This window comes from Trematomus bernacchii, unplaced genomic scaffold (genome assembly GCF_902827165.1).
Source record: "Trematomus bernacchii unplaced genomic scaffold, fTreBer1.1, whole genome shotgun sequence".
Lineage (NCBI taxonomy): Eukaryota > Metazoa > Chordata > Actinopteri > Perciformes > Nototheniidae > Trematomus > Trematomus bernacchii.
This window is the reverse complement of record NW_022987803.1, coordinates 5,292,822-5,307,707: the sequence shown is the minus strand read 5'-3', so window position 1 is coordinate 5,307,707 and position 14,886 is coordinate 5,292,822. Positions and strand designations below refer to the sequence as shown.

The following is a 14,886-nucleotide window of genomic DNA, read 5'->3' as shown; positions in this document are numbered from 1 at the left end:
CTAGAATGCAGTATTATCATAAACATGAAACTGATAGACTTACCTCAAATCCATCACACCCTTGCTGAGCTGCCTTTAGGTAAACCGGGATTTAAAGATTAGGAGATTTTTAGTTTTTACAAGGTGGAAATGAATGTGTTACTGTCTGTACCGTCTCTTCTGTCTGTCCGTTTTTGAGTCTGTTTCTCTGTCTAGCTGTCTCACAAATATCATCACTGATCATGTATTCTCTGATTGCCCTTGACATTCCTGCATCATGGAGGGAGTGTTCCCTGACTGACTGAGGAAACCTGGATACAGCCGACCCATCACAACTGCAGATTTTATAGGTCAGCGGATGATTACTGGGTAATTTAATCTGTGACATTGCTTAAGTACATGTGGACACAGGTCCTAATCCTGGGGCACCTCTCCTGCCCTGGGCACCTCTTTCTTTGATCGGATGAAACCCTGTGGTGGGGCTGGAGATGTGGAGCAGGGGAGGAAATGCCAAAGAAGTACTTCCTGCTCCAGATCCTGCAGCTGTGATCGATTGGAAAAACCCGCCCTCAAATGAATATCTTGAACATGATGAATTATCTGTGCATTGTTTTTCAGTGGACTGTTTTTACAAATTGAGAGCTGTCTTGTGCACTATATGAAAAAGTGAACATAGTAGCTTCCAGTCTCAAACTTAAGAACATGCAGAGGTAACTGGGGTAGGGTAACATGGTAGTTCTATATTTGAATGTGAGAGCATAACAGATGTTCATAGAGATGATTGACAGCTCATAAAAGAGACTTTAGACTGTTCTTCGTAACTAACCAAGCGGGATGATGAAGTATTTCCTCAGGGAAAAGGTCCACTTTGTGAATCAAAACTCATATTTGATCGAGCTGCAAATATGTGTGTGTGTGTGTGTGTGTGTGTGTGTGTGTGTGTGTGTGTGTGTGTGTGTGTGTGTGTGTGTGTGTGTGTGTGTGTGTGTGTGTGTGTGTGTGTGTGTGTGTGTGGTGTGTGTGTGTGTGTGTGTGGTGTGTGTGTGTGTGTGTGTGTGTGTGTGTGTGTGTGTGTGTGTGTGTGTGTGTTTGTATCGGAGTAGGGTAAAGCAGATGTGCATGTAGGGTGAATATTGTTGTAATTTTCAAATCGCAATACACTCTGCAGGAACAAACAGTTTACTATTTTGAACATTGTCAGTATATATCAATGTTGTGTACACCTGGTCGATTAAGCCAAAAAGTGTACCTTAATATCTATCCTCAGTGTTTGGTATCACATTTGTTTTGAAATGATGAATAGAAAATGTCTGTGTGTGTGTGTGACAATAAAATATGTACCCAGGGTTTAGTTCCATTGTGTCCCCAACATCACCTGGTAATGAATCCCTGTTAATGATTTATGACTGAAATCACCTTTTTTAAACAAGTTTGTTCTGTTTTACACTTTGTGCACTTCACAGTGGCAAAACGGGGGAGGACACATGGAGCCTGCATGATGTCCAGCCCCACGCTGCCACTCCCTCTGGTTCAGCTCACTGAGTCTGGACACCATCAAGCAGCCTTTAATTCAATTAACCGTGCTTTGCATTCAGACCTGCCTTACTTGTCTTACAGTTTGTCTTAGGGCTTGCTGAACTTCAGTATAGTTTTGGCACACTGCAAATTTCAGTTCTAGTGTTTAGTGTTTCTTACAGGAGGTTGTTGTTTTCAAACACCTTTTGTACAGTTTCATCACAACCTCTGTCATGAACAGATGAAATGGAAAAGAGCAGAATACTGGAGAACTAGAAGCTGGAGAGTGAACTGATGTCTGACAAACTAAATATGTACTGTAGGAGAAATGTCAATCATATGTATCCTGCACAGGGTCTGCAGTCAGCTTCTTTATCTAAAGAAGATATTTTGAGATTGACAATAAAGTTGACTTTGATAAATCATTTTCAAATCTTCAAGTCAAAACAATCTTAGCGTGACATCATATCGTCACTCTCTCTGACTTTCTATCTGCTTTACCTGGCAGTCTTTGAGAGAACCTATTATGCTCCTTTGGGGTTTCCCTCTCCTGTAGTGTGTAGCTATATAGGTTTATAGGTATAGGTTTTGTGTGCCCCATCACAACAGAGCGGGCCAGCTAACCAATCAGAGCAGACTGGGCTCTGGTTTTAGACAGAGGGTGAAAAGAGGTGCTGCAGCACAGGCAGTATGAGAAACATAAAGAGCTTTTTGAACATTAAAGCATGGAGACATGTCACAGTAGAGACACTACATACTGATATACACCTGAACATCAGCAGGAGAGGACTCTTTAAAGTAGAGACACTACATACTGATATACACCTGAACATCAGCAGGAGAGGACTCTTTAAAGTAGAGACACTACATACTGATATACACCTGAACATCAGCAGGAGAGGACTCTTTAAAGTAGAGACACTACATACTGATATACACCTGAACATCAGCAGGAGAGGACTCTTTAAAGTAGAGACACTACATACTGATATACACCTGAACATCAGCAGGAGAGGACTCTTTAAAGTAGAGACACTACATACTGATATACACCTGAACATCAGCAGGAGAGGACTCTTTAAAGTAGAGACACTACATACTGATATACACCTGAACATCAGCAGGAGAGGACTCTTTAAAGTAGAGACACTACATACTGATATACACCTGAACATCAGCAGGAGAGGACTCTTTAAAGTAGAGACACTACATACTGATATACACCTGAACATCAGCAGGAGAGGACTCTTTAAAGTAGAGACACTACATACTGATATACACCTGAACATCAGCAGGAGAGGACTCTTTAAAGTAGAGACACTACATACTGATATTCACCTGAACATCAGCAGGAGAGGACTCTTTAAAGTAGAGACACTACATACTGATATACACCTGAACATCAGCAGGAGAGGACTCTTTAAAGTAGAGACACTACATACTGATATTCACCTGAACATCAGCAGGAGAGGACTCTTTAAAGTAGAGACACTACATACTGATATACACCTGAACATCAGCAGGAGAGGACTCTTTAAAGTAGAGACACTACATACTGATATACACCTGAACATCAGCAGGAGAGGACTCTTTAAAGTAGAGACACTACATACTGATATACACCTGAACATCAGCAGGAGAGGACTCTTTAAAGTAGAGACACTACATACTGATATACACCTGAACATCAGCAGGAGAGGACTCTTTAAAGTAGAGACACTACATACTGATATACACCTGAACATCAGCAGGAGAGGACTCTTTAAAGTAGAGACACTACATACTGATATACACCTGAACATCAGCAGGAGAGGACTCTTTAAAGTAGAGACACTACATACTGATATACACCTGAACATCAGCAGGAGAGGACTCTTTAAAGTAGAGACACTACATACTGATATGAACCTGAACATCATCAGGAGAGGACTCTTTAAAGTAGAGACACTACATACTGATATGAACCTGAACATCATCAGGAGAGGACTCTTTAAAGTAGAGACACTACATACTGATATACACCTGAAGATGTGAATAATAGGGTCCCTTTAACTTTGATCAGCTATGGGCAGACAGCTCTTCACGTCTCTGTTGTGTGACTACGAGAGAATGTCAACTTATGTTAAAGTCTAAAGTTTTAATATATAGTTGTATTGTATATATATTAGAATTATCTCAAAGGTACTTTAAAAAGTACCTTGGTACATGTACGCAGCAACAATACAAATTTGTTTAGGTTGGCAACTGATGCTGGGACCAATAAGAGGGGAGTCACTGATATAATGAATAGAGAACCTATGATAGGGTCTGTATGTTGTTATAGGCTCACTGTCACTTTAGCAATGGCTCTAGCTGTTAATCATGTGTTGTTTACCTCCTATGTTGACTTTTAAGCTCTAAAGAAACAACATCAACACAATAATATTAATACAGAATCTGTTTTATTGTAATCTCTCTCAGGGTGAGATAAATGGGAATTAAATCATTTGTATTATTAAAGTGTGTCATTCATTTAAAATTGTTAAAAAGGGAAACATTACAAATAATACAGCTTCAACAATGTATAGCCTACTACTTCTGCAGTCCTTATAATTAATCAAATCAAATCAATCATGTATGTATGTGTCATGAGTGCACAGATCATTTTCTTTCTGACCTCAGTCGTGCGAATACAGGCTAAACTAACTTGTTGTCACTTTGTGTGCACACTCCTCTCGTCTGGTCGCGTGAAGCGGTGGATAAACGGATATGCTTCCACGCGCTCCCACCAGCCAGGGCTCGTGTGACGCAAAGGAGTCTACTTAAAGCTGGATTAGCGCGCGCGGAGCTCCTCACGGCGCGCAGTCACACAGAAGCCGCCTTACGTGCAGAACACAGCGGCTCAGAGCGCTTATCACAGACCGGAGAGGAGAGGAACACACATCCAAGCTTTCACTGGATATTTTCCGAGATCTCCCAGAGGAATAATCCGATCCTCGGGTTTTTATTTCTGCACAATTTTCTCCTGAGTGTTATCTTCTCCGAATGAGCAACCATGGCGGAGTGGACCATATTAGAGCGGCTGTTGGAGGCGGCTGTCCAGCAACACTCTACTATGATCGGAAGGTAAGAGGTGGAGAAAAAAAGGAAAGAAAGATGTCCTCCTTCTCTTGAAAAAGTTTTACATCAAGGTCAAAAAGAAAAACTGTGCCAACCGAGTGTACGGTTTGAGAATCAGAAGAAGAGCATGACTGAGACTCTGTTAAACCAGATAGCGTTCAAATGTGTACTGTTTTAATCTTTAAAAAAGCATTATTAAGGGAAAGCACTAATCTAAACTTCAATTGTGTTAAGTCAAACCACCACAGGAGGAGTGTGATGTAACGTGTTGTTTCAGCACTGAACAGCTCCAGGATCAGCTCCACCCTTAATACACCCCGCCACCACCTGATGGTCCATCCGGGGATCCACTTCTGTCTAATAAGGCACATTTCAAAGATGCATTATGATATTTGAAGTCATTAATGAGATCAATGATATCTCTTTGGCTGGGCAAACTGCCAATCTGATGCATTTCAAACCAAAGGGATTGTCCTGAAACTGGGCAGCTAATAGTAAATAGTGATTATAGGTTTATTCATTAAAAACAATGAAGCACGCGCGAATGGTTTAAACACGTTTCAGTCGAAGCTTTTTGTCTTTTTGACATAACATGAAATACAATAGTTATGTTAGATATAGATTTAATATAACAGTAATATAGTGTAATGATTAGTGAAAACAATTCTGACATCAAGGTTCAACAAAAGCATTTGTTTCTACATTGAAAGATACATAAACAAACTAAAAAAACTAAAAGTAAAAAATGAAATACAGTGAATACATAAACAGAACATAATAGCAATAGTTATAATAATAGTAATATTTATAATTATAATAATATAAACATTTAATAATATGAAAAATATATACAAAAAAATAAAGAACACTTTTCCGCACTGCGTTTTTCCTGCTGGATTTTATTTTGTTTCTCACAATCAAATTTGTAAAAAAAAAAGCAACAATAACTAACGATTATAACTAGATATAATACATATTTGTGGTACAGGTTTAAATCCACCTTCAGGAAATGGTTTAAAGTAAGTGATCTAACCACTGCAGAGTCATACAGTTAAAGTGGAGATGGATTTGTTTAGGTAGAGTACCACTGTACAATGTATTGGGATCAAGGCTGCCTGGGGGGTAGAAAAACGTGTCCAATTTAAAACATGCTTTGTATAATGCTCCGCAGAAAGGTAAACATAACTTTGTAAATGTGGAGTAAAAAAAAACATTAAAACATGCAAAAGTTGGCAATTAATTGACCATAATGACTACATCCCTGATTAAGATAACAAGAAACAGATTAAGTACAGGTCAAAAGAGGGTCCACTCACAGGGACACAGCTCCTAACACAAGTAAACCCAGGAGCCTCAAAATGATCAGTGAACACCCTTTTCCTTCCAAATATCACATGTGTCTGTGAAAACTGATACATTTAGAATTTAGAAAGAGTTCAATGAACACAGTGCTTCAAAGCTTTAAGGTCCACCATTTTATATTTCCGTCTGGGCATTGTTATTATGCAAGCATACATAGTTACATAGTAATAGAGCTCTACCTGAAATATTAGCCCTAATGCTATCATCTGCTTCCTATTGGTCAGTCAGCCTGCCAGTAAAGCTATCCTGTGATCAACCTAACGTCTTCCCACTACATTGGTTTGAATGCCTGTCTGACATGTGTGACATAAAATGGTCTGGTCCAGTGGTTTCTAACCTTTCTAGCTTGTTACCCTTTGAAACAAAGCTATGTCTGATTGCGACCAGTAACATACCGATTTACCGTCTAGTGAAGCCTAGTAAGCGACTGACATACACTTGAATACCATAGACATGCCTAAGGGGATCATTTGGTTTGGTAGGTGTCTTTCCCAAGGACACTTTAACATGTTGATTGCAGATGCTGGGGATAGAACCATTGACCCACTGACCGTTGGTATGCACCATATTTGATCATAAGATAAGTTTGATTTAGTATCACTCAGACAAATGTTTATGTTGTGATTAACCCAAAAAGACCAGGATCATGGATGTATGCAAAAGGGGTCCAGTATAGCAATATTTTTTTATTATCTGGTCTTGAGGCTTGCACACAAAAAGAGTGTTTTTAAGTAACTCAGCTACTGTAAATGTGATTATATTTCTGCTTTCCCCCCAGGATCCTGCTGACTGTTGTGGTGATCTTCCGGATTCTGATCGTAGCGATTGTTGGAGAGACCGTGTACAACGACGAGCAGTCCATGTTCGTGTGCAACACCTTACAGCCGGGCTGCAACCAGGCCTGCTACGACCAGGCATTCCCCATCTCCCACATCAGGTACTGGGTATTCCAGATCATCATAGTGTGCTGCCCCAGCCTCTGCTTCATCACCTACTCTGTGCACCAGTCGGCCAAGCAGAAGGAGCGGCGCTTCTCCACCGTGTTCCTCTCCCTGGACAGAGAAATGGATTACTTGAAGAGAGATGACAGCAAAAAGATGAAGAACACCATCGTGAACGGTATTTTGCAGAACTCAGACAACTGCAGTAAGGAGGTAGAGTCCAACTCCATGATGAGCAAAGAATATCCATGCAGCTCACAAAAACGAACTACAAAGTCAAAACTGCGACGGCAGGAGGGCATCTCCAGGTTCTACATCATCCAGGTGGTGTTCAGAAATGGACTAGAGATTGGGTTTCTGGTGGGTCAGTACTTCCTGTATGGATTCAATGTCCCCGGGGTGTACGAGTGCGATCGGTACCCGTGCATAAAAGATGTAGAGTGCTACGTTTCCAGGCCGACGGAGAAGACGGTGTTTCTGGTCTTCATGTTCGCAGTCAGTGGTATTTGCGTGCTTCTGAACTTGGCAGAGCTCAACCACCTCGGCTGGAAGAAGATCAAAGCGGCTGTGCGAGGGGTGCAGGCCCGAAGGAAGTCCGTTTATGAGATCCGGAACAAAGACATGCCCAAGATGAGTATGCCCAATTTCGGGCGCACTCAGTCCAGTGACTCTGCGTATGTGTAACTGCCCACAGGAACATGAGGAGGCTGCAGGACAGTTGTGTAGAAGCAAGTAATCAAGAACAATAATTCATATTAGTATTTAGTCTTCAAATGAAACAAGTGAAAGCTGAGGATTTTCAGTGAAAGACATATTACTGAAGAGAGCTTTTGACTGAATCCTCCTAACTGGAATTTGTATGTGGACCAATAATCTAGGTGACATCATGTTGTATTTAGCAGGTATTGATTTGATTTGTCTTTTATGGAGAGGTTCAGATGGACCGCACATTTGTTTACTTGGCACTAGTACAAAAATATATTTTATTTTGGTGCAAAGTGTTTCTTGAAAGCACAAACTGATACACTGTACGGCCAAATGTGTGAGGACAACTTAACATTAGTAATAATTGTATTTGGAGTCTTAAACTTGAAATAGCTCCTCTGAAGCCACTGTCATTATACAGCTGTTTGCAATGGTTCAATAGAATTTCCTGAGACCGGTGAACCACTGCTTGTGCAAAATGTTTGGGTAAACTAATAATAATAATAATAGCTTGGATTTATATAGCGCCTTTCATGAGACCCAAGGTCACTAACCCTAACCCCAATCCTAATCCTGGATTGGAAGTAAGGGATTTTGTACAAACTATGAGAATCTCAGACCAAAAGTACACTGAAAAAGACATCATGTTGGCCATAGTGTATCTCATTTGAATTAGTATATTTTGCACTAAAAAATTCAAATAAACAGCTCAGATGTAGTAGGAATGACATTCCAGTATTTCCAAATATCACGTTCTTATTACAAACACACAATCTGGCAGTAGAATCAATCTTTGGATCTGATAGCTTCATCTCATCGGTTTGGATGCATGTGCTCGGACCATTGACCTTAACCTGAGTGATCTCTCCTTTGCGTTAGCAGCAGGAATGTGGTGCCTGAACTAAAAGAAAATATGTAAAAAAAAAAAAAAAGATGTATTTCATTCTTAATGTTTCTTGTTTTCATGTCATTAAGTGCCATACATATAGAGTCATCTTTATCTAGAAACTTAAGAAAAAACATGAAATCCCACTTATCATAACATCCTGAACTGTATGGAAATGGTGTCCTCCTTCAATTCAATTTGTAACATCAACACAGACAACCGCTGCATTGGTGCCATATGTCTGCCACCGGTGCTACCATTTTCAAGTGTGATGTAAATGATGCCACTTTTAAACAAATATGAACGCATGTGTAATAAAATGAAAGTTATATGAAATTGTAAGTGTGGTGTCTAATGTTCAGGTTTTATGTTGTTCAACCTTTACATGGACAAATCTGAAATAATGATTTTGATTTTCTAAATTGAGGTGGACAGCTGTATTTTGTCTTATTTTTTCTAATAAATCTAATTAAAATTCAAAAACCAACAATGTTAGTCCGTCCTTTCTTATTTTCTGATATTCCTACTTTGTCTGTTGCTTGTTGCTATAGACCAGGGGTTTTCAAAGTGTGGGAAGGTGAGCCTCCCCTCAGAGAAAATAAAAACAGCCACGCCCCCCCTCCCAATTATTATTGCTATTATTATTATTGTTGTTGTTGCTATATGCAGGGGTATTCAATTGCATTTCAAAGAGGTCCAGTAAGAGAACATGTCATTAAATGCTCTGTTTTCGCTGTCTACCTTCCGCCATTTGAAATGACTCCGACTGTTTCTCTCTTCTTGTCTCGTCTCTGTGTGTGTGTTTGAATCTATCGTGCTGACTCACTGACTGCACTGATTTGATTGGTTGAGTAGCGTCACCTCCCTAAAACATTAAACAATAACTTTTTAAAACCTTTTTATCTTTATGTTTTGAACATATTGTATAAAACTCCCCCACTACTTGGACTATTCCTTGCACCCCTCTAGAATAAGCCCGAATGGTCTCAACCATATTGCATCAGTAACGTGCACTTTGTTGTTATAACAAGATCGCAAGGATACCGCGATAGCGGTAGCGATCGGACAATTGAGTGTTGTTCAGTTTGTGTGTTGTGGAACATGCGTGTGCGTGCATGAAAATATACCACACACCCAATTACAATTGCATGTTCAATTCACTACCCTGGAAGTTAATAAAGTTGTTGAAGTTGGAACAGCCTGTGGACAGCCGTTCTTCCTTACATGTCAATCGCCGACACCTTCTTATGGCCCTGACACACCAGGCAGTCACCAGAGAACTCGCCGACACCCGACACAGACAGTTCCATCGACGAGTTCTCCTGCGTCTTGGCCGTGTGTCGCACTGGAAATCACCGCAAAGACTTCAGCCGAGCACGTACGAACTGCGCATGCGTGAGTGGCAATAACTCTCCTTACCAGCAGGCGGCGGTAGTGTGTATTCGTCATTCAAAATAGGCAACAACTGGAAGACAGAGAAGAAGAACAGACTGATATAAACAAACAAATAGCGTGTGCGTTCCATTTTCACTCTCGTCCATCGAAAACATGTTTTAGAATATAAAAATACATGCATGATGAAATGAGCACATAAAGTGCAGACATACTATAAAATCACAGTTAATAGACCTGCATCTGATGATCGCAGTGTTCTGGCGGGTGTGTAGTTTATTGAGTCAGCAATGTAATAATGGCCACTTCTTGCTAAATTTACGATGAGATGAAAAACCGGACTTGACCAAACAAATCACGGAGCTCTCAGCAGAGGACAGCCGGGGACGCTCCCGCCGATATCAGAGATGTCCCTGCTATGTGTGGGAGGTAAGAGAGGACATTTAAGGGCTATGTTTGATGTCTTTAAGTATCACCTGCTGGGGTTTAGCTGCTGTCCTGTGCCTTAAATTGTTTGTTTACGTCCCTCACTTCCGTTTCGCTTCTCATTTGCTAGCTGAACAGCTGATCAGAGTGGTTTCTTGGCCCGATAGCTTGTGTCCGACACCCGGCCGATTTAACATGTTGAATCGGCCTGGTGTCGACCGTGAAAGGCCAAATAAGGCGTGTCACGGCCGAGGGTTCGGGACACACCAAATTGACTTTGGGCGACAAGGAACCCGTTGTCGCCAAACAACGCAAGACGGCCGATATCGGCCTGGTGTGTAGGGGCCTTTACAGAGGACAGGCAAATCTAGCTGCAGCACGACCCGTATATTTTCGCACACCGTGTTCTCAACACATATTTTTTTAACATTTTTAACATTTTCAACATCGTGGATACATCCTTATATGCTCCCGGCAACACACTGAACGTCAACTTTGCCTCCTTATTACACTCACCCCTACTTTAGTGGGAACAATGAGAATAAACGCAGATCATACTCTGGCTGCAGCCTTGACCGGCACTTGCTTTTGATCAAAGTCAATGCGGAAAACCCGCACTCACACAGGTAGGTGGAGGTGAAGGGAATGAGCACTTTTACAGCCTTTTTGGCGAGGTGGGGGAACTCGGTCTCCACAGACAGCCAAAAGTAGGCAAGTGTCACTTAACTCATCTTTTTCTCGTTATTTTTTGTCTCATGCTGTGCCTCCCCTGAAGCTCTCTGGCGCCCCCCAGGGGAGGCGCGCCTCACACTTTGAAAACCGCTGCTATAGACTATTGCAGTGTTTCTCAAAGTGGGGGGCGCAGAGGCATGACAGGGGGGGCGCAAGAGACCAGGAGGAAAAATTGTTATGACAAAAAAATAAAAAAATTATTGATTCGAAAATAATATGCTACAGTACAGTACAAGTATGTCTGGGTCTCTGTGTTTCATTCAAGCTCGGCTCTGTGTGTGTGTGGAACGAGCCATTTTGTGTGCATGCGCGAGAGAGAGAGAGCGCACCGGTACCGCAGATCGTTGTTGTTAGCTTCTGGTGCTAGCGAGCTACGCTAACGGGTATAAGGAGCTTTTTCAACAACAAGGTGGAGGAGAGTCCTAACTTTAGTCTAAGTTATCTCAGTGGGTCTCAAACGGTATGGTCACGGTTGATGTAAACAATTATTTCCAAGGCACACGTTTATATGATCATTATAGGAATAAATGAAAAACATGTATGATTGAGTGATTTGTAAAATATCCAAAAAGACAAAGAAAATCTGCTTACAGTTCTGTTTCATATGGGTGTTGAGAGATGTATCCATAGATCTCTTCATTTTGCTCTCAAAATGCACCAGATTGATGCATTTAACTTCAATATTTTTTTAAAATCTTTCCGGAGGGAGATTTTAATTGGAAACCCTAAATGTTTGAGCACCCTCTATGAAACGTCAAGCTACCCCACAGCACCCCCAAAAGAAAATCTCTGGCGCCGGCATTGAGCCTGCAACGCCGTTTTGAAGAAATGTGCAGTGCAAAACAGGCTCATTGCAGCCACCTATGATAAGACACACTTTTCTGCCAAATATCAGCATTTTCTTTCTTTTCATTTTTTTGCACAGATTACAAAGTGGCAAAGTATTATAACTTATTGTTATAGCAAAGGGATTGCACAATTGTATTTATTTTTTGAGCACACAGACTTATGGAGCATTGTTTTATTATCACTGTTCTAGCAAAGTGATTTTTTTTAAAGGAATGCTCACGTTCATATTGATGTATTTTAATAAATGTTATCTTGGCCCATTACGTGACTATTTGTGTTGGGGGGGCCCGACTATTTTTTTTCTTCAAAGGGGGGGCCTGACAGAAAAAGTTTGAGAACCACTGGACTATTGGTTCCTGAAAACTGAATGATATAGTTTCATTGGCTCTATATAAAACCATATATCAGGCTTTGATACACCATACATGTTATTAGTATAATAATAACAAATGCCTCGATTAGACTCCTTTGTTTACTTCTGTAACACAGAGACATCATCATGTATGGGAGGGAAATCTATTGAATGTTGACCAATCACAACAGAGCCAGCCAGCTAACCAATCGGAGCAAACTGGGCTCTGGTTTCAGACTGAGGGTGAAAAGAGATGCTGCAGCACGTAACATATACGTATGAGAAACAAAAAGAGCTTTTTGAAGCATTTGAGTATTATAGTAAGCTTTGACCTCAACTTTAGTTTAACAGCTTAGAAGATTGGCTTCAAACAAGCCTCAACCCAGGGCCGATGTTTGCCAAAGCTCTTTCTTTCAGTGTTTTCATTGCCATATGTGGTTTGTCATGTCTAAATGTTGACACACCTGAAACCCTTGTACCAGTTTCAGTTATTATTACCCATGTAGTTTGTGTATAGCCTAACGTTCTGTTTTTTATTTCGACATTATTATTTACACTCAGCTACCATAAAGTGCTGAACAAAACATGTAAGCATCATAAACATGTGTTTGCTACAGATTTTATATTCTGCAATATTTTATCCAATGGAGAAATCCCATTGATTTTTGGCGAGGGACCCCTGGCGATGCTTACTTCAACACGTTCTCACTCCCAACTCGTCCTATATTGACGTTGTGTAAGGATTCCTTGGTGTTACTTTCAAACACACTGAGAGACCCTTTTGCGTCGATTTTGAACTATCAGGGAGGTCCCATAGTAACACGTTCTCACTCCAAACTCGTCCTATATTGACGTTATCACCGCACCTCTATTTAAAGAGTAATATGTTTCAGTGACAGTTAGGTCTTTAGCATGTGTTAACCACAGACCTCTTTTCACTAACCAACAGGTTCAAAAATTTCTACTTATTTCCAGGCTTTAAGGACTCATTCCTGCACCACTCTATAGGCTAGCCTAACCTGTCCTGAAACAAGTTATATGAGTATTAACTCACTAAGCAAATACAGTATTTCCTATAAAGTTTAACAATGTTTAATCCTAACAGGTGATTTAAAGGTCCCATGTCATGCTTTTCTGGTTATTACCCGTCCCCTTGTGTGTTATGAAGGTTTTTATGTAAACGGTCTGCAGAGTCAAAAACCCTCAAAGTACACCCTGTAGCGAGTAAAACTCTAACACAGAAAAGACCTGTCTATGCTGCCCCAGAACGCCTCGTTGGAGATTTCTCATTTTCCATTGTTTGCTTCCTGGGTTCTGTGACGTGTGAACACCCAAATCAACAACAAATGACCGGATTGGCCCAAATGGACCAATCCGCGGAGCACCTCACACACCAGGATCCCTTGGCTAACTAACAGGGAGTCCCATTGACTTGCATAGAGCTCCCTGAACGCTGGTAATAGACGAGTTGGGATCGCTGAGAAATGCTCTCCGCAGACCCATTCTCACAGCGTTATAAACCTTTTTCTTACTCAATATCAAGCCACACTTATTGTTTTTACTTCGGCTGTGAGTGTTTGTGTGTGCTCAGGATGAGTTTAGCTTGTTCTCGCTGTATCGCCGACCCGGAAACCTGTCTGCTCCTCGCAGCAGTTCGCAGCAGCGGCGAGCAGCAACGAGCCTCGCAACGTCCCGACCAATCAGAGCACACTGGGCTCACAGGGAGGGGGGGCAGGAGCTCCAACAAGCCGTTTAGGACAGAGAGTGAATACCTGGTGAATACACATACTTTACAGAGATGCTGTATGAGAAACCAATGTGATTTTGGAAAATTGCACAATTTAAATCTATTCTAGTATACCTCAACAATGGAAATATGATCAGTAGAAATGGCCATGACATGGGGCCTTTAAACTACTGAGAGACTAAAGCACAGAGCTTATTCAGGTTGATCCTGAATGACTACAGTGTTGCTAACTGTAGTTTTGATTGTGGCCTTGCAACAAAGCTCATGTGACCAGACAGCGCACCGTACAGAAGCTGCAGAACATACAGAGGGCACGGACATGGATGACGCAGTCTTGAGGACATCAAACCCTGCATCACCCCCTAACCCCCAACATAAACATGCCATCCTGACTGACAAACTCTCTTAACAAAACTGAAAGCAAAGACGTCCCCCTGTATGACAGCTAAGTGTGTGGACACACTCCAGGCATCACCCATGTCTCATAATCAGCAGCCTATTAACATCTAGGAAGTGCTGTCGAAGCATGGATGAAGTGCTGTGATGGCGCTTTGGAGGTATTACTAAAACTTGTAGCTGGAAGAAGATTTACTAACACCATCAAATATAGAAAGTAAAAAGGCTGTGTACATAATCCAATGCTACAAATGTGTTAGTGCTAATATTTATAAACCTTTAAAATGTAATACAATTTATACCTCATGCTAAAATATTTTAAAGGATATAACATGCTCATTTTCAGGTTCATATTAGTATGTAGTGTCTCTACTGGGACATGTCTCCATGCTTTCATGTTCAGAAAGCTCTTTATTGTTCTCATACTGCCTGTGCTGCAGCACCTCTTTTCACCCTCTGTCTGAAACCAGAGCCAAGTCTGCTCTCATTGGTTAGCTGGCCGGCT

At 41.1% G+C, this 14,886-nt stretch overlaps 1 protein-coding gene across 1 annotated transcript; it reads left to right on the top strand.

The window, feature by feature from the left end:
* The first annotated feature begins 4,528 nt into the window (after nt 1–4,528).
* Nucleotides 4,529–7,580, top strand: gjd2b (gap junction protein delta 2b). Its single transcript, XM_034150409.1, has 2 exons — nt 4,529–4,599; nt 6,734–7,580. The coding sequence occupies exons 1-2, from the start codon at nt 4,529–4,531 to the stop codon at nt 7,578–7,580; spliced, it is 918 nt and encodes a 305-aa protein (XP_034006300.1).
* The last annotated feature ends 7,306 nt before the right edge of the window (nt 7,581–14,886 follow it).